Genomic DNA, 25,926 nt, shown 5'->3' with positions numbered 1-25,926 from the left:
TTTGTGATCCCGAGGCGAGGGATGTTAAATGACAGAGATCGTGATTTAGTCCGAAGGTGGATCGCTGGGACGTTTAGTGACCTTGGGTCCGCTTGCTGAGGACAGAGCAGAATTCCTGAAGGGACACATGGTTTGGAGTGACAAGGCCATCTGCCTTAGCGCCAGTGCTACGAGGAAGGTGGAAGGGGGCTGGACAGAGGGGGCTGAGAATTCCTTTTGATCGGGTGTGGAGGGAGTAGATATTCTGGGATATCGCCGCTAGCTCTCAGCTAGGAAGCGTGTTTCTTTGGAGTTTTTTAGACGGAAATCCGAGGAAGAGCTTTGAAACGCTACATGCTGAGGGGGGATTATTGCAGAGTTAAATGGGGAAGCTATTCGCCCGGCCCTCAGGTTTACCACGAAGTCGCTGGTGATAATGGTCTCGACTCACTTGGATCCGGTTTCCTTTCCGTCTTAGAGCAGCCGGAGTCGAGAGACCTGGATGTGTTAGGCCTCCTGGCAGAGAGCTCTCGGGGGATCATCTTCAAGGGGATCTTCAACCTTTAACATGGTGGACATCTGCTTTCTCACTGCGCCACCCAAGTCCTGTGGCCTAAACAAATGAATATTTTTATGAGGCACCTTAGTACAGAGATGGGCCAGGACCAAACCAAACAACAGATAGAGAAAGGACTGAAGCTTTACCAGTCCAACCAGACTGATAAAGCTCTGCAAGTGTGGACAAAGGTCTTGGAGAAAACCTCCGATCCCGGAGGGAAGTTTCGGGTTTTGGGATGCTTGATCACAGCTCACTCGGAAATGGGAAAATATAAAGATATGCTCAAGGTAAGACTGACTAGCACCAACAACTAACGAGCATAAATTAGTCATGCAATGCTAAAATTATTTGAATAGACTTTATTGTCATTTATAACACCATAGTGAAACATTGTATGCAACTAAGACATCGTAAACGTCTAAAAAATACTTTAGAGATAAAATATGAGAAAAAGAACAGGATTCATTATTGTTAAGTTAAAACTTTGGTTGATTCCTAAAATAAGGAGAGAAGACATCAATGGATTTTGAACTTGTAAGACAGACTAGGAGAGGGGCCTTTACATAAGAGAAATCCATCCCATCCTGAAGCCCTGTCCTTAGCACCTTCTTTTGTTTACTAAATATTCATGGTTACATCAAAAACAGCCTTGAGGCTTGTGAAATTCAAAGAACAGCGAAATCATTGGCCGATAGTAACAGGGATGTAGTCAAAACAAAAAGGGTGAGATGATTCCATGATAATGTTTATGGCTCTGCATCACTTGTAGTCAATGGGCAGCGACTAGCCAATGAACTTCTGGGCTGTGTTGATAACTCTGTTCTTTCTGTCCACTGCTGTGCTCCCAGCAAATAATCTGCTCGTACAACATCATCCCAAGCGTGCGTACCTCTAAATATCATTAGTGTTTCTGTCAGAATGCCAACTCTCCGCACTAATTGCGCATTTCACAATGTGCAAGATGTATTAATTGGTACCAGATCAAAGCTTGTACTTTCTCCATGCGGAGTAAATAAGTGTCCTGCAATCGGATAGTCGGTGTGGGGTGTCTTGTTGACATAACTGCCCGTACTCAAGCGCCACTCACCGAAATGAAGCAATGTTCACCCTATTCCATTTCGCCCTTTCCCTCCACACAGTATGCTTTGGATCAGATAGACACGGCCAGGGAAATGGAGGATCCGGATTACCTGACCGAAGGCTACCTGAACTTGGCGCGCAGCAACGAGAAGCTGTGCGATTTCCACAAGACGGTCTCGTATTGTAAGACCTGCTTGAACATGCAAGGCACCACGGTCAGTCTGCAACTCAACGGGCAGGTGTGCCTCAGCATGGGCAATGCCTTTTTGGGCCTCAGCCTCTTTCAGCAAGCTCTGGAGAGCTACGAGAAGGCTTTGCGCTACGCTCACAACAACGACGACAAGATGCTGGAGTGCAGAGTCTGCTGCAGTCTGGGAAACATTTACGTCCATCTGAAGGTAAGGAGCATTCGTTCTTGTCCCTTGTGTTAGAATTCAAAATATACTTAGCTTGGATCAGGGACGATTTTAGGTTCAGAGCTTTCTGGGTGCTGAGCACCCTAAGTGTCTGGCTGGTTAAATTTTCTTCTTTAATTCACTCAAAGTGATGTAACATACTCTCCCTGTAATATTCCAAAGCCTCCACAGACCCTGCCGCTATGCCGCAAGTGACACTAGAGTATTTCCAACGCTGTGTTGTTTACATTTTTGTTTAGTTTTAGTTTAATATTTTTATTTAGCGTTTCTTATCATCTTTAAGCCTTTCCTGCCCCTTTTTAAGGGAAAAAAGAGGGTGCTTGGGTTAAATTTGAGGGTGCATGGGCATCCCCCAATTACTGTTGGCTTAGATACTTTGCTGACATTTTGTTATGAAGTAGGGGGGTTAATCACACTATTCGAAGCAGTTTTCGATGCAAAACGATTCAAAAAAGGTTCTGTCTGGAAAGAGGAATGATTTTATTCGCATTGAGATTACTAATCTACCAAAACGTATTCACCGATAAGAGACAATTCCATAGGTTGGAAGTACTGTAGAAAAAATGTATTTGATTCAATTAAATGCACTGTCATTAACTGGTTCAAAACGATTTTCATTATATGTCAAATATACTGTAGTCCACTTGTTTGTTGGAATTATGTGAATCATATTTTTTTCCTTTCCTTTGGCTATCAAAAAAAGAATGAATTTTGTGTTTTTTATAAACATTTATTCAAACATTCCTTGCTATCATAAACTTAAAGTATACAAATTAGGGCTACAACAACCGATTAATCTATCTATCTACCCTGGTCAAGAAAATAAAAAAAGGGAAAAGGTTGCAAAAAAACACACACAAAAAAATTTGGACCATGGCCAACCCAAATGCCCAAACAAGTTAAGCACCTCGCCACCCAAGTCGGTCATGCTTTCGTCCCTCCAGATGAAACAGGACACAAGAAAGCGGCCGTGTCACTCGGGTCAGGGTGACACAACACACTCTTCTGTTCAACAGCAGGGCCCGACAGCTTTCACTGGTTTACCCCTGCCGCATCATACAGGTGCCCTGCCCATCCCTTAGAACACGTCTAAACATCCCACTATCCTTTTAAAACACCTCTCCACTCATTCCTATCACCAACAAGAGCTCTAGCTTCCACTAGATTTAGACCTCTTTCCTGCAGTGCACTCATAACACCATCCATCCACGTCAATCCCGGCCTCGTTTAACCGATTAATCAAATCAACTGAAATGTTTTCTTTCCAATACATGTGTTGTAACACATAAAATATGTTCCACAAACCTCTGTGGACAAGGAATGGATTGATTTTAATTTAGTAGGTTATCTGACACACATGCTGTCAGAAAGAATACAAGAATCGTTGTTATTATTTTCAAGCCGAAACTGAACTTTATTGACAGCCAAAACAATCGATCAATTTTCAAAATAACACCTACACGAGTGGGCGGGCCAGTTTTAAAGATTTGGGCATTTTGTGAACAATATATTTTGGTAAAGAAATCAGAAAAATGTTTGGTTTAACAAAAAGTAAAAAAAATGAAAAGAAAGAAGGATGAAAAGATCATTTTGAAGAAGCTGACATTCTGAGGAGTTGTAGAATTGTTTTTTATAATTCATGAGGTATCTCAATGAATAATTAATTATTGAAACGGATAACGATGAATTTGGCAATAGATAGTTGATTTAATCTTTGTTTAGAGTCAACTTTTTTTTTCTTATAAATCAACCCAAGACAATGGTAAATGGTCTGCCTTTATATAGTGCTTTTCAAGTCAATGAAGACCTCCCAAAGCGCTTTACAATATGCTTCACACTTACCCATTCACACACACACTCACACACCAATAGGGAGTCAGCCATGCAAGGCGCCTACCTGCTTATTGGGGGCATTAGGGATTCAGTGTCTTGCCCAAGGACACTTTGACATATAACATGGAGGAGCTGGGAATTGAACCTGCAACCTCTTGATCCCAAGACGAGCGCTCTACTGATGCCCGAATGCCCTTAGGCATTAGTGAGAATGAGGACATAACACGTTTTTTATTGATTCATCTACTTGACTTTTGGGGCGGCCGATGTTGCCTTCTTATATCATAAAACTAAAATTACGTTTGGAATGTACAGAATTTGAAATTACTGTGTATGTTGATGTTTTCGTCTGTCAAGAGCAGCTAGTTAGCCGGCTTATGTAGTCTAGCTTACTTGGCCAGCCCACACCACGCACTTTCTCGAGTTTTGGGCGAAACTGTGCCGGTCAGCAAAAGCAGACTCGTTAGCAATATTTTAACCTGCTCCAATAGTAGTATCAGTAAAGTTAACATTAGTGTTTCTGTTCCATATTTTATTCAGGGTTTTCCATTGCGCCAGGTGACTCGAAATCCAAGTATCGGGCGACAACGGTTAGCAACTAACCAGCATTAGCTTTAGCCGCCACCGGCTCGATAGAGAATAGCAAGAAAGCCATTATCATAAACTTTTACCCAAAAATTGAAGAGTTCCTTATTTCTCATGTATCAAAATACAGTACGTATGAAATCTCATCTCATCTCATTCGCTGCGCCACTTATCCTCAGTAGGGTCGCGGGGGTGCTGGAGCCCATCCCAGCAATCATCGGGCAGTGGGCAGGGGACACCCTGAACTGGTTGTTAGCCAATCGCAGGGCACACGGGGACAGACAACTCACTCGCTCAGTCACACCTAAGGACAATTTGGACCAGCCAATTCATCTGAAATGCATGTCTTTGGAAGCACGGGGAGAACATACAAACTCCGCACAGTAAAGCCGGGAGCTGGATTTGAACCCACGCAGGAGGTTCCCACGACCTCAGAACTGTGCCACACATGTGCTAACCACTGCGCCGCCGTGCTACACGTATGAAATAGTTTTTTAGAAATATATTTTGGGTAAATGCATGTGGACTAGAATTATTTCATAAAGTCTTACTGTGTCCTGTTCGAACAGATTGTTGGTGTTTTCGTATGACTTGTTGCAGTTCCACTATTGGATAGTTGGGATTATAGTCAATATAGGTTCTATTTTTTCTGAGCAATGACTGCTATCCACGTTTAATTGAGTGGACGCTAGCCTGCATTAGCCTGCGCGCATCGGTTCTTTTACAGTCAGGCCAAATATTGTAGCAGCCGCAATCCATTGACATTGGCTCGCACGTGCGACTCGATTGTGCAATCGGCGGCTCCGCGGATGAGTATTCGCAGAGCATGATAACACTGTAGAGCATCCACACAAACATGACCAACTGTTAGCTCATGCAATAGTGGGCATTGTTAGTCATAGGGACTGGCTCCGGGGTGAGGGAGGGGTCGTAATGGCGTACCCTTGACATCAGAGATTTGTAAGCGTAATCCCCCCCCCTGCTTCCCGTGGAGGATTGGTTTCAATGGCATTGTGATCACACGGCACGCGGCCAATGCACTCCGATGCTATTTCATGCACACATCCCCAAAAAAAGCACACAGTCTGGGCCTCTTTATTTGGAAGCCGCTATTCTTATTCTCCTGAAACGCAGGACTACGAGAAAGCATTGTTCTTCCCCTGCAAAGCAGCCGAGCTGGTCAACGATTACGGTAAAGGATGGAGCCTGAAGTATCGTGCCATGAGCCAGTACCACATGTCGGTGGCCTACAGGAAGCTGGAGCGCCTCCCGGACGCCATGGAATGCTGCGAGGTACAGTAGTCTGCCGCTATTTGTGGTATCAGCCCACAAATAGCAAGAATATGAAAAGGTTCTGTATTTATTTGGTTTTTTTAAACCAGGGTGGGAAAACTGCAGTTTGTGGGCCACATTTGGTACGGCAGGATTTTCATTCGCGGCCTGCCGACCAAAAATCGTCAAAGTATAATGATATATATATATATATATATATATATATATATATATATATATATATATATATATATATATATTAGCAGGGGTCTCAAACTCAATTTACTCAAGGGCTGCCAGAGCTAGCTAGCGTCTGGTTGAGGTAAGGCCGAATCGGGTTTCCCTCAAGGAAACCTCTGATAGAAAAAATCTTTTGTTCTCAAATTTAAAAAATTGCTACACTCAAAAAAAAATCTAAAAAAAATATAGCAAGAATTTGAATTGAAATCAATAAAATCAAGCAGTAATAAGTGAATTCATAATTTGCATGGGCTGCACCTACATTTTATGGACAGTGTGTATTACTTGACCAATAGATGTCATGTTGTGCAGTGCGGGGGTCTCCAACATGGTGCCCGTGGGCACCATACGTACTATCTCTTGAAAGATATTTTTCATCTGTTACTTCCTTCCACTCAGAGGTGGGTAGAGTTGCCAGACATGTTACTCAAGTAAAAGTACTGTTACTACAGAATAATATTACTCAAGTAGAAGTAAAAGTAGTCCAAATACTTACTTGAGTAAAAGTAAAAAAAGTACTTGGTGAAAGAAATTACTTAAGTACTGAGTAACTAGTGACATCGTATTTAGGGATTTATTTTAAACCAACCAATCAGATCATCAAATTATCAAAGTCGATCCAATCAAAAAAAACATTTAATTAAAAAGTATAATAATCAACGTAAATTCAAGTGCTTTAATAAACAATAAAATATCTATTTATCTACCCTGGTCATATCACTCGAGAGGGGTGACGACAGCAAGAGAAACAGATACAAAAAAAACCCAAAGAAAATAAAAAGGGAAAAAGTAGCAAAAAAAATCACACACAAAATTTTTTGGGACCATGGCCAACCTAAATGCCCAAACACCCAAACAAGTTAAGCACCTCGGCACCCAAGTTGGTCATGCTTTCGTCCCTCCAGATGAAACAGGACACAAGAAAGCGGCCGTGTCGCTCGGGTCAGGGTGACACAACACACTCTTTTGTTCAACAGCAGGGCCCGACAGCTTTCACTGGTTTACCCCTGCCGCATCATACTGGTGCCCTGCCCATCGCTTAAAATGCGTCCAAACATCCTACTATCTTTTCACGACAACAATAAAATATAAATAGCATAAATCAGATGAATAAATGAAGCACATGTAGCAGAAAGCAGCACATCTAAAGCCTCAATACTTAACAGGCTCTGCAAGCAGAACAACAAGCAAGCCCATGAACTCCAACAAACAAGACATTGCATATTGTTGCTGGTGTTTCGCACCCTTTTTAAGGGGAGCATACTTTTGATGTGAGGCCAAGGGTGCCCCTCCTCTTCTGTGTTTTCATAGTCGGAATTGCTAGGCAAAATTTTCGATCAACTTTTCCCGCCCGCTAAAGTTGAATTTGGTCACGTGACGAGGCTGCCACGTGTGATCGGTTAAACATGGTCGCGCCTAGCGGAGATCTCCGTCAAAATTAATGCGCCTTAGCGGAGACAGACAGACGTGTACTTACGTGGAGGGGATTTATTAAGTAACGAAGACTTCAATGTTGCCCAATGTAGCAGAGTAAAAGTACAGTTTTTTTCTTCACAAATTTACTCAAGTAAAAGTATAGGGATTTAAAAAAAACTCCCAGAAGTACAAAATTTCCCAAAACTAACCCAAGTAAATGTAACGGAGTAAGTGGACTCTATTACGACCCACCTCTGCTTCAACTGTTATAGCAAATATGTCACAAGTCAGGACTTTAAACATTCCTCATTCCAAAGGCCGTACATTTAGTACAGTAGACGCTGGGTTGCTGACAGGTGCAAGCAGCAGTTGTTGTCTTGTTCTAGGCCTTAGACCTCCACCAAAATATGCCCTCAGAGGCACTGGTTTAAAGTGTTAATAAAGAGAAAGCTTTTAGTCTCCACTCTGTTCTAATTATGTGCTGGGGAAGGGGGCAGCGAATAACTGAATGTCAGTGGCTTGGCGTGCAAACATCTAGCAACAAAATACCAGGATGCTTCTCAGATTTATTACATTAGCCAAACGCATTTAGCCAAACAATTTACACATCTTGTCATATTTAAACTTGGCGTGCAAAGGAGGGTGCTTCAAGGTTAGCTCAAAATAAACACAAACTGTCTATGTATGTAGCTTTAGCTATTACCCAGCGGAATAGCTCATTATAAAAATCACAATATTTTCAACTGACTAGGTCAAGGTCGCTTAGTAGCCAGATAATGGATTATGTTATTGGTGTTACATTTTACACTCTACTAGTCTAATTACAGCATTAGTGTTAGAATACGAGTAGCAATATCCACATAATTTATCCTGTGTTATCCATCTCTGGTGTGGCCATTTTGAGAGTTGATGATGAAGAACGATGACATCACAGCTGCCCAGGCTTCCGCTGATAACCAATCGTGGCTCAGTTTCAGGAAGAGGGTAAACCGTGATTGGTTATTTTTTAAATATCTGGGCAACATTGATCTCTTCATCTCTTGATAGAAACTCTCAAAATAGCCGCCACCAGAGAAGGATCAAACTGCAGTATTTTGCGTCCTATCAGAAAAAAAGTATAAATCAAATTCAGATTTTACATAAGTGGTTGTTAGGAAAGCCTTTTTATGAACTTTTACTTTTGGGTATGGACAATCTGAAGGCTTTAAAGGGACATTGCGTAGGATTTCACAACTAGATTTTTCTTATTTTACAAAAAAAAGTCATAGGGCAGCAAGGCAGCATAGAGGTTAACGCGTGTGTGGCACAATACTGAGGTCATGGGATCAAACCTTCCTGTGCGGAGTTTGCATGTTCTCCCTGTGCTTGTATGGGTTTCCTCCGGGCACTCCGGTACCTCCCACATTCCAAAAACTTGCGTTTCAGGTTAATTGGCTTGTCCAGATTTTCCTAGGAATAATTAGGGGTCCAGGGTTTAATTCCAGACTGCAGCCTCCAAGTGCAGTGTTTGCATGTTCTCCCTGCATGGGTTTCCTCCGGGCAATCCGGTTTTCTCCCACATTCCAAAAACATGCATGTCAGGTTAATTAGCCAGTCCAAATTGTCCCTAGGTGTGAATGAGCGGGTAAATTGATGTTAATGGGTGGATGGATAACCTATGTTACCTCCTGAGTCACGATTGCCACAAATTATAAGAAAAATGAGAAACTGTCAATTTAGGCTCCCAAAAACTTGGGAAAGCATTGATCTACAATATTTATCCTTGTATAACGTGACCCCTGACTTTTGATTACATTTGCTTCGAAATTTTGTTTCCGTTTTTTTTTTTTAGCTCGAACTAAGCATTTTAAGTGACAAAGGTTGAATATGTGTGGCCAGAATCATCTTTGACAACATAAACTGTGAACACAATACTAACATGAAATTTTTTCAATGTGCGTCAGAGTCAAACTATTATTCATCAATGAGTTTCACGCCAACCTCCCCTTCCCTAACATTTGTCTCTGGTACCGTGACTTAAAGTAGTGTGATTGAGATAAAATCTAAGGCCTTTTCATTTGTCATCTATATAACTGGTGAATGAGTGGTTAGGATTTGGCATTCTCACCACCGCAACACGGGTTCAATTCCCTTTGCATCCAATGTTTAGCGATAGTATCGACATTTCGTTCTGTATACACGTGTACTAGAATGACAATAAAGTGGATTTGAATCTGAATCTGATCTAGTTGGATGCGTATGCCAGTTATACACAAATAAATGACAATACTAGCTGTTGTCATGCGTAGATGTTTGCCCCTCTCATTCCCAGTCGATGAATGTGACAACATTGCTATTTTTAAATGACAGTAGAGCTCAGTGTCAAACTCTCTCCAACCACTTCTTTGACAGGAATCGATGAAAATCGCCCTGCAGCACGGCGATCGTCCTCTGCAAGCTTTGTGCTTGCACAACTTTGCAGACATACACAGATGTAGGCGCGACTTTGACGTAAGTAGTGACCATTGGATTTTTTGGGTAGTGAAACATTTGATGTTAATCACATTTTTTTCTAACCTTTCAGAAAGCATTCCCTCGTTACGAATCGGCGTTGGGTATCATGACGGAGATTGGCAATCGACTTGGACAGTCCCACGTGCACCTTGCAGTGGCAAAGTGTTGGCTTCTGCTCAAGGAATATGATAAGGTGCCTAATTAGAAGATATGCAGGGTAGTTGAGGAGCAAACACTATATGTAGGCTATAGGTCAACCCGGTCCTCGAGAGCTGTATGTCCTGCGTGTTATGGTGATTTCCCTTCACCAACTCAGGTGATGCAAATTTTCAGCTTGTTAGCAAGCTGTATGGGAGCTTGGAATCACTTGGATTGGAGCAGAGGAACTCAAAAAACATGGAGGACCGGGTTGGCCACCGCTGCTATTGGTCCAAAATACATTCAATTTGATTTGCTCTCCAGGCCCTGGAATCATTAGAGCGAGCACAGGCCCTAGCAGATGCAATGGGAAATAAAGTAAGTGATGTTTCTTATGCTTAATGTATGTAAGCCTACATAAGGGGTGTCAAATTCAAATGGATAGAATTTATAAATCGGTGAAAAATGTTAAAATGGGCAGCGCGGCGGCGCAGTGGTTAGCGCGTGTGCGGCACAGTTCTGAGGTCATGAGATCGAACCTCCTGTGTGGAGTTTGCATGTTCTCTTCGTGCTTGCGTGGGTTTCCTCCGGTTTCCTTCCACATTCCAAAAACATGCATGTTAGGTTAATTGGCCGGTCCAAATTGTCCCTAGGTGTGACTGGGCGAGTGAGTTGTCTGTCTCTTTGTGCCCTGCGACTGGCTGGAAACCAGTTCAGGGTGCCACTGCCCGATAATAGCTGGGATGGGCTCGAACACCCCCCGCGAGCCCTACAGTTCAGTGAACCAAATTGAATCTACTGAAAAGCTAAAAAATATATTTTAATATAATTACGGTAGATGAAGCATTATTTTTTCATGGCTGTGTCAATAATCAGGCACAAATGAAGAATTGTCTTGTTAAGACATCGTGAACAACATCCTAATGAAAGAAGCATGTGTTATTCAGCCACTTTTAAAGCGTATACTTTACGTTTTAGCAAAAGTGGACTCTAATCACTTCAAATCATTCACTAAACTACAATAAAATACAGAGATAGAAGTAACGCAGAGTGAAAACAAACACAACAATTCCTGGTATGGAACTAATCCGACCATAATATATGTCGAAAATAAATGGATAAAAAAATTAATACCTACTGATATCTTGCTTAGAGATAAATACATCAAGTAAAACCTAAATGTATGACATGAATGGAATGGAATCATTTATTAATTTTGTCATGTATTTTGTTATTTATCTTGTATTTTTGTGTGTATTTTGTCACCAAAAATGTTATATCAATGAGGAGGCGGTCCATTTGCCTGAGCTTCCCACCTATTGGCTGATCAGCGGTAAATAAATTGGCTATTGGTGAAAAAGCTCAGCCAATTATATCCACCCTTTCGTTTAAATACAATGTGATTTATTTATGTGTTAATTTACTGTTCTGATATAAAAAAAATGTATTATTCATTTTTACATCTACTTCTACAAATGACAGGGTTGGTTCTCCATATATAGGTTGTAGGGATTTTTTTCTAGTTTTAATTTTGAAAATCGTCAGGGTTGAGGAAAATTATACTTTACTGCAATCAGTAAACAAATTTGCCTCTACGTGTTGCTTGTGCTCCACCATATTTTTTTTTCTCTGAAGGATGCTAATTTCCTACACTGCTAAAAAATTAAATTGCGTTATTACTTTGAGTTCTGATATTAATTACTAATCCCAAGAAAATGAATTAAATGAACCAGGCCAAATGAATTAGGACACACAATTTATTAACACAGAGCATTAATGATGAGAAAAGAGGGGGAGGGGAAGGCGCTGGAGATTATGGGAGTTTTCGGCCACTAAAAGTTATCAGCACAAAAAGAAAGTTTCCCGCTATAATGCTGGTCCATTTGGGGAGATTCCCTTGTACAGAAGAAAAATGTTCATTCCCAAGAACCAGAAAACACGGTGTTATTTACGAAACAGTCCTTTTACTTGTTGTTTGGTCTTGTGCTCCGGATGGTGACAAAGTATGTCCCACGTGCTGGACTCAAGGCCGCAGTGCAGGCAGGCACGGCCGTGCTATACGGCCTACGTGCGATGAGTCAGTCAGGTAGGAGAAAAAGAGAACGAGCTCTGGATCAGTTCCTCTTTTTATGTGAACTAGGGACGCTTGACCAGATCATGCCTCTTTAGGTGTGGTCTTGGATATCTGAAACTCTCAGCATCGGGTGACGATGTTTGAAATTGCTAAACTTTTTAGAAAGCCAAATAAAAGAGAAATTTGCGTAATGTTCTGTACTTGAGAATGTCCTTCCAATCGAGATAATTGCATATGGTGGGAACATTAATTTATCAATACATAACGTTGAATGTTTTAATTACATTCAAAACTTCATGTTATCAGATTTCATTATGGTACATGGTGAATTAATACGACCGGGAACTGTCCAAAAGGGAACGCAGTCGTTCCATCAATTTCAAAGTTCTGAGTTACCTGAAATAAAGAATGTGGAAGTCATTTTTGTGCTGGGAGGTGTATATTCCAATAATGAATCAAGATTATCTCAAGGGGCCGGAGAAAACCTTCTCGGGGGCCAGACGTGGCCCGCTGGTCTTGACTTTGACAGAGATGGTTTACATGTTTGACTGACCATGTGTCCACTTTTGTGTTTGCGCATCAAGCTTTGCACGCTGAAGGTGCATTGCTTGCGGGAGGGCATCTACAGGAATCAGGGCAGACAGGAGGAACTTCGCGAGCAGGTGGTGAAGTTCTTGCAGTGCGTGGAGGAGCTGGAGCTCTATTGCGGCATGTGTGGCGAGTCCATTGGGGACAGGGACCAAAAGCTGCAGGCCTTGCCCTGTTCCCACATTTTCCACCTCAAGTAAGAAAGTTTAATTTAAATTTTTCTTTAGGCGTTTGAATACAATTTGATTTAAGCGATTACAGAGGTTTCGTTTTTTTCTATAATTCGGTTTGGTAATGTTTTCCTTTCAGTTTTTTGTGTTTTTTTTAAAGACACAAAGAGTATTTGTCACTCACATTTTTCAAACTGGAAATGTTTTAGTGCGGTTGTAGTTAAAACTTTAACCCTGCTTTAATTCTTGGGTCAAAGTGAAAGTCAACCCAAATGATTTCCTGATGATAAGTTAATAGTGATGTGGACACTGAAGAGTTGGATAAAGGACATCAATGAATTTTGAGGAGAACAGGAGAGAACTATCCCAAAACCCTTAAGATACAAAAAAAAAAAAAAATCCAACCTGTTCTGAGGGTCCTCCCCAAGCCCTTCCTTTTATTAAATTTTCCTAGGTCACAAAAAAGGAAATCAGTCCTAAAGGGTGTGGAAATCAAAGAAAAGCAACATCAATGGCCAATAGTGAAAATGATGTAAACATTGCATAAGCTCTCAATAATAGTCAAGATAACGAACATTAGTGCGCAATAGTGAAAAATAAACACAACCCTGGCATCTTCATTAATATACTTTGCAGGTTCCGGTAGTATAAACAAAACATTTGTAAGCTAGCAGAAGAAAAATTAATTCGAACCAACATTAAATATTATGACAATATTATGATGAATGCGTCTCTATTGATCTAAATGTGGCACTTTTGTTCGTCGAACATAAATTAAGAAACAATATACCGGGTACACTTGTTTTTTATTAATCCCTGGGGAGTGGCCGTTTTGAAATTGTTGTCAAATGATGATGACATCATAAACACTCTAATGACCAATCATGGTCCTGCTACACTAAGAAGTTAAAAGGTGATTGGTTGCTAGCTGAACTTTAGTGTGATGTTTTGTTTTGCATCTTATTTTAATAAATTCAAGAAAATGAATACAAAACTTGGGATTTTGGTTAAATAACTAATATTGTGCAAATATTATAATACAGAATGCTTTGTCTAGATTAGTGGATGCTCATAAAACATATTTTTAGGAAACCCCTTGGTTGACTTTTGCTTTAAAGGAGCTGTTCTGAATTTGGATTTTTTTTTACCCACTGCAGCCATCTCCTTGCTTGTGTCATCATTGCAGCCACTGTCAAGCTCCTTATGTTGTGCGTGCAAGTACATATATTTCTTAGATGCAGTCAAATAAACTTTTATTTTTTCGTCTTTCTTTCAGTTTGGGTTGTTATTTGGACTGTACTTGAAACGGGCCTTTTCTTACTTTCACTATTTTCATATTACATTGACAAATAGAAACAGAAACAAAGACCACAGGAATGAGCATAAAGTTACTCTACACCCATGCCAACCATTCCTCTAATGTGTTCCGCCCCAAACAGCTTTGCTAAAAGTAAGACAAAAGCAGATAATAATAATAATATCATTGCAGTGGGAAAATTATATTGAGCTCATTTGGGCATTGTTAACACATACCTAAGTCAAGTCATCTTTATTTGTATAGCCCTTCATCAGTCTCAAAGGGCTGTACAGACTACATAGTACCATTACAACATCCCCTGATCTAAAACTTACATGAGGGCAAGGAAAAACTCGTAAACCTCATCAAGTCAAGTTTATTTGTATAGCCCTTAATCACAAGAAAGCTCAAAGGGCTGCACAGACCACATACTTTTATGATACCATCCCTTGATCTGGCTGTCAGGTGTGTTTTTCTCCGTTTTAATGATTTGTCACTTGGTAATCTTACACAACTGGTAGGTACGGCAAAACAGACTACTTGCCTGTTTGACTTATTTCTGGGCTCGCTGATTAAACAGGGTTCCAAAGGCAAGTTAAATTTCAGACTTTTAAAAACTTCTTTTCATGCCTTTTGAATCAAATTTAAGACCATCTCAACAACAACAAAAACAGAATTAAAACAAACGAACATATAAAACACAAATATTTTTTGCACACAGTGCATCGTGCCTCGTACACATTACTTGGCAGAGCTTTTAGCCATGGCAAAAAAACGTTGGTCGGACAGCCACTCCAACCTTTCAATTTTTTTTTCAAATATTAGTTTTACGAGGGCAGCACGGCGGCATAGTGGTTAGCGTGTGTGCGGCACAGTTCTGAGGTCATGAGATCGAACATCCTGTGTGGAGTGTGTTCTCCCTGTGCTTGCGTGGGTTTCCTCCCACATTCCAAAAACATGCATGTCAGGTTAATTGGCCGGTTCAAATTGTCTCTAGGTGTGAATGAGCGAGCAAATTTTCTGTCCCTGTGTGCACTGCTACTGGCTGGCAACCAGTTCAGGGTGTCCCCTGCCCACTGCCTGAAGACAGCTGAGATGGGCTCCAGCACCCCCGCAACCCTACTCAGGATAAGCGGTGTAGATAATGGATGAATGGATGGATAGTTTCACAAGCAAAAAACGTTTTACACGTATTTGATTTAGTTTTAAGTACTACTTTTATTTGACAGATGTTTGCAGACTAACGGGACAAAAGGCTGCCCCAAGTGTTTCAAGAACTCCATGAAGCCAGGATTCGTGTGATTTTGGTCGCAATGCTTGACCGATGGTAAATCCAAACACGGTGCATCCATGCTTCAACAGCTGCCAAACGGCCTTGACAGAAGCGGGCAGTCTCAGGTAAAGAGATGACAATCTTGGAAGCAGGTCAAATCGGTAACTCCGAGCTCAGCGGAAGCGGGCCTCCCCATTCTGAGGACTTTTTCATCTTCTTTACTTATATACGAGTTAGAGGTGAATGGAGAGGGTGGGGTAGGTCAAACCGCTATTTGCCACATTTGAAATAAGGCTGGTGTATTTGGCCTTGGGTTGTACAGAAGAAGTTGCAAAGAATATGGACTCATGCTCTTCTATGTATTGGTAATAATAAGAATGAGAGGATTTACGATTTATTTTCACTTCTCAATGTATATTAATATTTTATTGGTCATATTTTTATTTTTGACTTGTACATACCATGGTTGAGGTAGGGGAGGTTTAGATTCAAGAACTTTGCAAGTCTCTCACATTGTTAAAAGAAACACAGAGCAGTTTTCTCCATTTTAAGTTTCATGACAAGAAGGAGCCGGATCAATGCACATTTTGTTCTTCATAGAAATTCCTTCTTCTGTCCCTACGTAGTAAAGGACAAAGAAATCTGATGGTTGCTTGAAACAAATTAGGGGGGTGAAACTCCGCAGAAGTTGCATGTTTTAATGACTATGGAATGACAAACAAAAGCAAATATAGTTCTGCTTTTACTAAAGCCTATACAGTACCTGTAATACTATTTAGTAAAAGGCATTATTTGTTTGATTCATTTTTACTTTCTTAACACTACTTTTAGTAAAGTATATAGGTGTCAAAAATGAACAGTATTATATTTGTATTTGACGCAGGTCGGTGTAGTTAATTTAGTGACCAGTGGTTAGATTATTGATTGAGCTTTGTTGAAATACAACATTGATTTGTCATTTAAAAGAGCAACATGCAAACACATTTCACAGTGGAAAAAAACCGACAGATTCTACTGCTACAATCGTTGTAAGGAATAAACTACCTCTCAACTCTGACTTCTGTTGAAAATAGTTCACAGATCCAGAAAAAAACCTATGGATCTTTAAACAGGGGTTATACATCTATTTAGCAGAGAGCTATGTTTTTTGTTTATGATTAGCTGTTTGATTTGCCTTTCTAAAATAACTGTAGTTACTACACCGGGTTGTGATGTTAAAAGTAGGGTTAAAATAGGCTCAGTTAACCACAAAAACATCTGCCTTTAATAAGGAAATAGTGTGGTTTCAGTATATAAGTATATCATAGGCTTATTCAAGAAAATAATTGTATTTAAAGATGCTTATGTCAATGATTTGTCATGCCATTTAGACATAACATTTCCTAGAAAAATCACAATGACCCATGACTGGTAAGGTATATTCAAACCCCGTCTGTTGGCTACTCAGTTATTCTTAGGTGACCACTGGCTTAAAATAAAATGGGATTTACGATTTTGTTATTTTAAAAATATTTAGCCAAACTTAAGGCTACAAGGTGTAACAAAGTCATATATTGTAGTTGCACGCAAGTTGTCCTTGTGATCCTTCAGCATATCTTTGTCTTGTGCTTATATACATTAGTTATCTTCCATTTGTTGTAATCTGTATTAATGTGTATAAATGTATCCATTTGTTCAATGTAATCCATCTTGTTTACAAAATAAAGAGAAAAAAACAAGAACATGTCGGACAAGATTTACTTACACCACTTTATTCCATGGTTAACCATCCTTCTCTTTTTTTGCCTTCCTCTGTGTTGCCATATCTTTGAGTTTAGAGTCCAATTTCCTGTGTAGATAAGCTTTCTTGTTGGGGTCCATGGATTTGTCTTTTGACCCACTGCCGGCATACAGAACCCCCTCCTTGCTTATCCTGATTCGGGCGTGAGTCTTTGCTTTATCTCCACAGCCGTGGACCTAAGAGAATAGATGTTTTAACAAATGTCCGTAAAAGTCTAACTACTACATAAAAGGTGCCACGATCCTAACAAATAATAATTATGTTTGGGTAAAATCTGTGTTTACAAATCATTTCCAAGGAGTGGTCTTGGTAATATTAGAAACATCTCTTTCAGAGGTACAAATACTTTTCATGTATTGACTGAATAATCAGACAATAGCAGTATTTTTAGGACAAAGAGTTGGATGAAGTTTTGCTGAATAAGCAAAAATATAATCTAACTTTTTAATGAACCATTATATCACTTCAGCAAGTTGGGAAGGAAGTCAAGGACATTCATGGCTCAAACAAAGCTTTCATGTTAAAATGAAGTTATTTTACTTCTTCAACAACTATGTGTACTCTATAAACATATACAGTGCAATTGACGGCAAAAGACATAAAACCTCAAATTTCCATTTAAGTAGGGTGGCAGTGAATGAGTTAAATGTTTACAATACAGAAGTATATTATGTGAGAAAAAAATTCAGTTCTTCAGAATGAAGTTCATTCGCAAGTTGAAAATAATGCAGATGTTAATGTAATAAAGGGGCATAACGCAACAATAATCCAGTTCAGCAAGTTTTGAACAAAGCTAAAGAGATTCATGGCTCAAACAGTTTTTCTGTTGAACTGAAATTATTTCATTCTTTCCACACCTAGGGGTACTCTCTCTATAGTGACACATAGAAAGCATTTGACGGCAGAAACATACCTTTGTTTTCAATTAAAGTATGGAGACAGTGAATAAGTTAAATGTTTATAACATAATTACATTATATGAGAAAAGTGTCAGTTCTCTATTATGAGGTTAAGTCACAGGAAGGAAAATAAAACAGAAGATAAATTATCATTAAAATGGGATAAAGCATAAATGAATCAAATGTTTTCCCTGTGGCTCAAACAGTCACTCTTTTACTCTAAATGTTAAGAGAAAAAAAGGTAAAATAATTGTTTAATTTTTAGAATGGTTCCTAAAACACTGTCAAACATGACAAAATTACAACCTATACCAAGTCTGCATGTCAAGTTCTGCGTTTTGTGCAGCCTTACCTCCGGTATGTGGTGACTAAGACAATACTGTCTGTTGCAAAAAAGACAAAGCTGTCCAAGAGTGAGCACGGATGCTTTACACTTCATAAAACTGCACACGCTGTCTGCCTTCACCACAGCACTGATGAGGGCATCAAAGTCGGCGTCGGGTGAAGCGGCAGCCGCAATTTCGCAGGCACCTGCTTTGGTTGGCTTCTTTCCTAGGAGGGCAAAAACCCAATTGGCACAAGTTGCTGGAGGTACAAAAGCAACTGTTTGCATTGCTAACCTTTAGTAGCAGTGGATTTCTTTGAAGGGATTGGGATTTTCTGCTGCTTTTTTTGGCGAGCGGTTTCTTCTCTTTTCTGATGTTCCCTCTTCATTCGCTCTAAATGTAAACTTTTTAAATCTAATTGAAGTTCTGATGGAGATTTTTTGGCCGTTTCTTCACTTTCTCCTCTTTCCTCCTTTAATTGTGCCATTGGCCTGGGGACAGTAATGTACGGGTCTTTCCTATCTCCTTTACGCCGATGCATGAGGCCCATCTCTAATTGAGGTTCATATGACGATTTTTTTGGGAGGCATTGAGGCAAGTCCTGTTCCTCTGAACCTTCAGTTCCTTCGCTTTGTCTTCTTTCCTCTTTTACTAGTGGCTTTGGCCTGGATACAGTGATGCACCGGTCTTTCCCATCACCTTTACTCTGATGCATGAGGCCAAGGTCTTCGGCAATTTGATGCACAAGCAAGCGTTCGTGGGAATTGAACGTTGCAGGAAACACGAGTTCACACTCATTGAGGTTTTTAATAAAGTTCTCCAACATCTCTCTTATATCACTTTGTCGGCTGTTCTTCTTTTCTTCCTCAGCAAGCGTGAATACTTGTGACTTTATGGGATTGTTGTGCTTATTACCATTTGTGCTGATCCCATTTGATTTCTGATCAGATTTGGCTTTCTTTCCTTCAGTCTTTCGTGTTTTTGAAGTGTCAGGCTTTGCGTCCTTGTGGTCACGGACATAATTCTGCGGAACTATGTCTTGCAGATACTCAAATGCCGTTCGGACCTCCCCGCACTCAGTAATGTGATGAATTAGCGTTTTGAGAAAAGGGTGATTTTGAACAGTCTGCGAGTCGCACACGATGGCCACGTGACGTCTCGCGCGCGTGACAGCCACGTTTATCCGTCTGTCTTCTGCCAGAAATCCAACTTCACCTACATTGGTGTGATTTTTTTGTTCTGAATTGGATTTGATTTAAAATGTACAAAGCATATTTGAAGCCATACAAACATACCTTTCCGATTGGATCGAACTAAAGATAAAACCACAGCTTCTTTCTCTCTGCCTTGAAAGCCATCGACCGATTTGATTTCCAGCTCTGGATGTTGTGCGGAAAGTTTCTGCCGCAGGAGGTCAACCTTCACAAAAGTCATTAAAAGCAATCTCACAAAACCAACATGTTTGCAAAATTGGCACAATTTGATGGAGTCCAGCATGAGCCGAAACATCAAACGTACCAATGTGAGCATTTTGAACGCAACTTCCCACCTACTTGCAAATTGTATGGAGCAATTACAGCGATGTCTTTGTCTTTCACTCCAGCTTCCGTCAAGGCTTTAATGTGCATAGCTACGATGTCAACCTCACCTGAGAAAAAGAACATACTGATCAACAGTACAATGGTGATTTTTAGCATTTTTAAGTTGAAATGGTTTGGGGGAAAAAAACTAAATAGAAAGTCATTGGGTTTATTTGAATACATTTTGGTTGGGAGGATTAGAATACCAAACTTTCACAAATGAGCAAACTTGAGGTAATTAAGAAAAATATTTAGGCTTTCTATTTTGAAATGTTCCAACATTTTGCGATTGTGAGGAGCAGCTCAAAACTTGGGAGAGTTTGAATGATTTTATCTAGTCCAATCAACTCAAATTTTATTTTAACATGTTCCAAGTTTTTGGAGGAGCAATAAGTCTATTCTGTTTTGAAATTTGGAACTGGCACAGGATGCCAGTTCGTTATTTTCACCAATTATTGTGCACTGTTTGTTGTTTTGACTGCATCGTTTCCACTATCAGTCAATAATGTTACTGTTCTTTGATTCCACACCCTTTAGGGTGGATCTGGTTTTGTAAACTATGAGATTTAATTTAAAAAGTAAAGGGTCAAGGAAAGGCTTTTAGAACAGGTTGGAATTTCTTTTCTGAGGTTTGGGCTTTTTCCTCTGTTTTCATGCAAGTTCAAAATCCACTGATATCTTCTCTCTCCTTACTTTGAGTGTCTACTAAACTATAAACTTATCAGGGAGGGAACTGTTGTAAATTTTAGAGTGTGAATAATTTTAAGGTAAAAGAACATTTGGAAATTAAAGGTACCAGGAGTTTTATAATATAATCTGCTTAGGTTATTTTTATGAAATCTATTAAAAATATAATTGTTGTCATTGATAACAACGTAGTTAACATTGTCTGCAACGAGATTAGACGTGCAACACCAGCAAAAACATGAAATAAAAAAGTAAAAATAGAATATACAGTGGCTTGCGAAACTATTTGGCCCCCTTGAACTTTGACCTTTTGCCACATTTCAGACTTCAAACATCAAAATATAAAACAGTAATTTCTTGTGAAGCATCAACAATAGTGGGACACAGTCATGAAGAGGAACACACTTTATTGGATATTTTAAACTTTTTTTAAAAATAAACGATAAAGTGGGTGTGCAAAATTATTCAGCCCCATTGAGTTAATACTTTGTAGCGCCACCTTTTGCTGCGATTACAGCTGCAAGTCGCTTGGGTATGTCTCTATCAGTTTTGCTACAAAGTATTAACTCAATGGGGCTAAATAATTTAGCACACCCTCTTTATCGTTTTTTTATTTGTTAAAAAATTTAAAATATCCAATAAAGTGTGTTCCACTTCATGATTGTGTTCCACTTATTGTTGATGCTTCTCAAGAAATTACAGTTTATATCTTTATGTTTGAAGTCTGAAAAGTGGCAAAAGGTCAAAGTTCAAGGGGGGCAAATAGTTTTGCAAGCCACTGTATATACATATATATATATATATATATATATAATTGCAAACATATTTAAAAGGTACTCTTACTGACTTGCACTCTGGCCTAAGTTTTAAGTGCATTAGAAATGTAAAGATACTGTAGTTAAAATAATACACTCATGTACTCTGAAAATAGGAAAAAATATCATAGTATATCATAAAATGACAACATCACTGGACCACAGATCTTAATAAGTTTAAAAAACTCACTTATTGTGTATCAGTGACCATTTTAGAAAAGTTTTATGTTTTTAAATCCTGACCTTGGTTGCCTTTGGATTGCTCGTCGACCACTTCCATTTCTGTTAAACCGCATCCAGCTGTGTCGATAAGAAGAAGTGGCATGCTGGTCTCTTCGACACATGTGACCCCTGGTAGATCTCTGTGTGTGATACATGTTTTATTATATCACATTCAATCCACCCCCAACTCACACACATTTTTTTAACCTGAGCCGATTCTTACTTTAACAAGTGTGCCTCTACTGAGCTGTGTGCTGTCAGTTTTCCCTGGTACATCTCTTTGGAGGCCCAGTCCATGATGGCCCTGTTCATGCGGTACTGGACTGTTAGCATACGCACAACCGAATCTCCGTACATGTGGATGAGTCTCTCCATCAAACTCAGAGACAAACCTTTTGAAGCCGCCCTAAAAGAAAACACGCATGTGGCTCACATCATGGATCATATTATGGATAATATAATGGAACAAATGTTTAATATTGGAAGATTGTTTACACATGTGATTTGATGGTAGGGGGCAACTGCTTATAGTCTCCTGACAGAATGCACTTGCGTGCTCGGAGCAGAGCAATCCAGCAGCTGCTCTCCAGCGATTGGGCACACTCATCAATCACCACCCAATCAAAATGCTCGGCTGGCAGGAACTTAAGAGGCCCTTCGTCACAAGCACCTGTAGATACAGATGAGTGCCTCGTGGTCATCGCCACAGTGACACGAAGATGATATTTGCTATCTGGTTGCTTGAAGTCTTCACTAACCTGTGTTTGTTGATAACACAACATCAGCGCCTTTGACAATCTGGCTGATGGCTGTTGCTTCCCTGCTTTTCAACTCTTTTCTGAGCTCGCTTATTTCTCTTCTGAAGTTGGTTCGCTCTCCTTTTTCACTCCTCTTCTTCATTCCCGACTGAGAGGATTATATAGTCTTTATTTACCAATTAAACGAAATACTTTTGTTATATGTTCATGTCCTCTTCTGCACCAACAATTAACATCATGCCTTTTAATTCTGAAAATTAGCGGTGTATCCTTCTACACCAATAATGTATTTTGTCTTAGTCTACACCAAAAATGATCTCTTTTTTTATAAAAATATCTACAGCAAAAAAAAGCATTGCCTTGTTCAGCACAGAAAAAGTAGTGTTGTCTTCTTATAAATTGAAAAGTAGAATATACCTTTTGAAATATTAAGCTGCATCATTACATAGGTTTAAAAATACAGCACTTATACACTAGTGTTAATCGTGTATGTTATTTTTTACCAAATGATAGTTTTTTTGGCCTAGGGAAACTAATACATTGTACAGTTGCTACCTAATCTGAAATTTACAGAAATACAAATCCCAAGTTTTGACTGATGCAGGTGTATTGAAGATATTTGGGAAAAATATTTATGTGACTTTTCTTTAAAGAAATATGGCCCGTGAGTTCTACTGCATCAGTGGCTGAATTCAGGTAGACCCACCCTGGCTTGTTAGTCTGTAGGTGAGGCTACTAAAGCTTTTTCGCATTTTAACTCAAAAAGATACCCGCGCGGATATACTTACAAAAGCTTTGTCGATGTCTCTGCGGATGTCGGCGATGATATTGGCGTTATCGCTCCTGGCTAGGATAGCATCCAGTGAATGTGTTTGTATGGACTCAAGCAGTCTGGCAGGATGACCGAGCCTCAGTACTTTAGCCTTGCAACGGGCTAATCTCTCAACTAAATTATCCACTGCCACATTTGAAGGAGCACAGCATAATATCTGCACAAAAGGTAGGTTCTGGCAATTAAAACACTGTATTCTGTGCCACGTTTTAACATCCTTATACATACCTTTTGGCCTTGTTTGATAGCTTGCAGAATGATCTCCACAACTGTGGTGGTTTTCCCAGTGCCTGGAGGTCCATGAACAACTGCCAGCTCTCTCTGAGATATAGCAAAAGTCACTGCTTCTTTCTGGGAATCATCCAGGTTCGAGTTAAAGAATTTAATTCCATCTACTGGAAAACAACAACAAACAAAATGTTTTCTCTGAAGCACACGCAAAAAATATACCACTGAGACAAACAACATGACAGCTGTATCACAAATGTTGCCTTTAGCTCACAAATAGTTATCTATGGTTTAGTGCATTTTAGAAGGCTTCAAACCTCTCAATATGAAAATCTATTACAACAACAACAAAAAATGGGCAGTGCCTAATTCTAATTAAAAGTGAGTAAGAATATTGTTCAGATTTTTTGATAGAGCCCTTGTATTGCATTTCATTGTGTCAACTGTGTGCTCTTCTGATTCATAAATTATGTCACTAGAAATCTTAAGCAAGATTCAATAAGCCTTGGAATAGGTCTGACATTACTTACGTGGCTGTGAATGGGAAGAAGGTTTGGCATCTCCAAACAGAACATTGATCAGATTTGCAGATGGTCCATTATTGTATCCATTCAGCATATTTAAAGCTCTGTCAGCACAAAATAAAACCTAATACAGTGTTATAGTACACAACTACAATTTAAATGTACATAAAAAATGCATTGCTTACCGTTTCATTCGTTTATACGTTACATCATTTGCCAACTTTAAAAGGCTATAATGGGCATCTGTATCAAAACTAAGCCCATCTTTTGAATCGTCAAAAGCCACACTAATGGAGTTCTGGCTGACTCGCGTCACAATGCCAGTACTGATCTGGGACGCTGCCGTGCATCCACCGGAGTCATATAAACCAACAATATCCCCTATGACAAAGAAAACACTTATTCAAATCGAAGAAGTTGCAAAAACAGATTAAATAGATAAACTGTAAAAAATAACTTTACCAGGTCCAAAGCTATTGCTCGGAAGAGATGATAGGCCAACATGCTTTCTTGGTTCAAGGATAACAACTGTTCGACCATACAGGCCTGTGGACTGACTTCCAACTTGAAGTTTTAGCAGGCACACCCCTTTGTTTTGAAGCTCTTTTGGTGAAATGCTTTCCTGCCATACTCTGAGACCAGAAAAGAATAAATTACATTTTGACTTAACACTTTTTCTTTTCATAATTTAAGGCAAGTTGGAGTCTTGTTTCCACTAACTTTGGGACCCTTGCATTTCAAAGCATACCAAACATCACTTTACTCTACCTCATTGATCAACTTTAGTATCTTACGTTTTGAAGGGACGTTAGAAGAAGCTAAAAATTATTTAAAGTATAAAAAAAACTTGAAGAGAGTGAGATGATAAATCTCTTAACTGTGAGGCTGTAGTGTGATCACAAACCACAATGGGCTATGGGGGAAATGACATACAGTATAATGATAGAGTTGTTTTAATATCTGAACTAGCTTTTGTTGTTGTTGGAACATGCCAAGGTAATGAAAGGAACAGCAAACTTTAAAATCCAGATATTTCGTCAACTGTTTCCCTGGAGTTTTATTCCCAAACCTGGTTTCTTCTATTTCAGCTTGTCTCTCTTCTTGGAGAAGTTCCAGTGTTTTTGAAACAAATTTCTCGACTGCCATGTCTCTATAAAGTAAAAAGAAAACAATTATCAAATGCTACTCCACACCGGTTCTTAAAATGTTAATTTAGTTCATAGTGCGAGGGGATATTGTTTAACGATTCATTCGGTCTGTGCAATAATGACATTTGACAAGTTCCAAGCTAACACCACGTAGCATTTTGAAAGCAATTTAATACACACCTGCTCCAGTCATTCACACATTTCGGCAGAGAAGAGTAAAACAAGAGAACAGGGAACAACTGTGTATTTTCTAATTCAAAGTATTAAACTAAATTTCCATTTAGACAATATTGTCGGTGCTTTTCGCATGCTAGCCTGTCGAACTTCCGTTTTATATCTCGTTCCTTTTCCTGTTTCTCTTCAAAATAAGTGTCATGTTTGAAACATCAAATTGCCAAACTAATTTTGACCATTTGATGATATAATGTCCAAATGAGTGCTTACGTTGTATTTAGGTGATGTAGTATCAAAATAATTAGTAAATGGTGGAGCTGTTTAAGGTAATTGTGTCTTCCAAAGTCTGAGGTTTGGGTTTAGAATTTTACCCGTGAACTTCATGTACGGAGCGCTCCATTACTTATTTAATTTATTCAATAATGCGAAAATAAAAACACGATTATAAAAATATATTTTTATGATTCATAGATTATTCATAAAAAATATATTAGAACACTTTTGATATCACGCTAGTAAACTGTAATCTGATTCGGTTGA

The 25,926-nt window shown here is 39.4% G+C and overlaps 2 protein-coding genes across 8 annotated transcripts; one reads left to right on the top strand and one right to left on the bottom strand.

The window, feature by feature from the left end:
* Positions 1–250: 250 nt before the first annotated feature.
* rapsn (receptor-associated protein of the synapse, 43kD) lies at positions 251–17,112 on the top strand. Its single transcript, XM_088340086.1, has 8 exons — positions 251–825; positions 1,678–2,016; positions 5,587–5,745; positions 9,772–9,870; positions 9,944–10,066; positions 10,336–10,389; positions 12,670–12,869; positions 15,370–17,112. Exons 1-8 carry the CDS (start codon positions 601–603, stop codon positions 15,440–15,442), a joined length of 1,272 nt encoding a protein of 423 aa, XP_088196212.1. The 5' UTR covers positions 251–600; the 3' UTR covers positions 15,443–17,112.
* ighmbp2 (immunoglobulin mu DNA binding protein 2) lies at positions 10,031–25,875 on the bottom strand. Of its 7 annotated transcripts, none has more exons than XR_015850878.1 (18): positions 25,393–25,587; positions 25,134–25,214; positions 24,527–24,696; positions 24,250–24,445; positions 24,071–24,168; positions 23,541–23,707; positions 23,269–23,469; positions 22,481–22,628; positions 22,218–22,392; positions 21,946–22,128; positions 21,744–21,862; positions 19,972–20,066; positions 19,714–19,837; positions 18,713–19,633; positions 18,445–18,644; positions 17,158–17,369; positions 13,249–13,319; positions 10,031–10,045 (listed from the first exon to the last, which is right to left on the bottom strand). XR_015850878.1 is itself a non-coding variant. In XM_088340081.1 (17 exons), exons 2-16 carry the CDS (start codon positions 25,208–25,210, stop codon positions 17,175–17,177), a joined length of 3,069 nt encoding a protein of 1,022 aa, XP_088196207.1. In that variant the 5' UTR covers positions 25,211–25,214; positions 25,657–25,875; the 3' UTR covers positions 11,792–13,319; positions 17,158–17,174. The 7 variants fall into 7 exon arrangements, 4 of the variants coding, with proteins under 4 accessions (XP_088196207.1, XP_088196204.1, XP_088196205.1 ...); XR_015850877.1 differs by lacking the exon at positions 10,031–10,045 and adding an exon at positions 11,795–12,864; XR_015850879.1 differs by lacking the exon at positions 10,031–10,045 and adding an exon at positions 11,795–12,864 and having other exon boundaries at positions 13,249–13,293.
* Positions 25,876–25,926: the final 51 nt, after the last annotated feature.

Source organism: Urocampus carinirostris, chromosome 7 (assembly GCF_059441175.1).
Source record: "Urocampus carinirostris isolate Australia breed hairy pipefish chromosome 7, RoL_Ucar_1.0, whole genome shotgun sequence".
Taxonomy (NCBI): domain Eukaryota; kingdom Metazoa; phylum Chordata; class Actinopteri; order Syngnathiformes; family Syngnathidae; genus Urocampus; species Urocampus carinirostris.
The sequence above is the reverse complement of the archived record's forward strand: the minus strand, read 5'-3'. Positions and strand labels throughout refer to the sequence as shown.

Excerpts from the sequence above, each read along its gene's own strand:
- rapsn (XM_088340086.1), top strand. The coding sequence starts at position 601 with ATGAATATTTTTATGAGGCACCTTAGTACAGAGATGGGCCAGGACCAA. Across the intron at positions 5,746-9,771 it reads ACGCCATGGAATGCTGCGAG|GAATCGATGAAAATCGCCCT; the intron begins GTACAGTAGTCT and ends CTTCTTTGACAG. Across the intron at positions 10,390-12,669 it reads CAGATGCAATGGGAAATAAA|CTTTGCACGCTGAAGGTGCA; the intron begins GTAAGTGATGTT and ends TTGCGCATCAAG.
- ighmbp2 (XM_088340081.1), bottom strand. The coding sequence starts at position 25,210 with ATGGCAGTCGAGAAATTTGTTTCAAAAACACTGGAACTTCTCCAAGAA. Across the intron at positions 23,708-24,070 it reads TTCTTCCCATTCACAGCCAC|TAGATGGAATTAAATTCTTT; the intron begins GTAAGTAATGTC and ends GTTGTTTTCCAG. Across the intron at positions 19,634-19,713 it reads AGTTCGATCCAATCGGAAAG|GTGAAGTTGGATTTCTGGCA; the intron begins GTATGTTTGTAT and ends ACACCAATGTAG.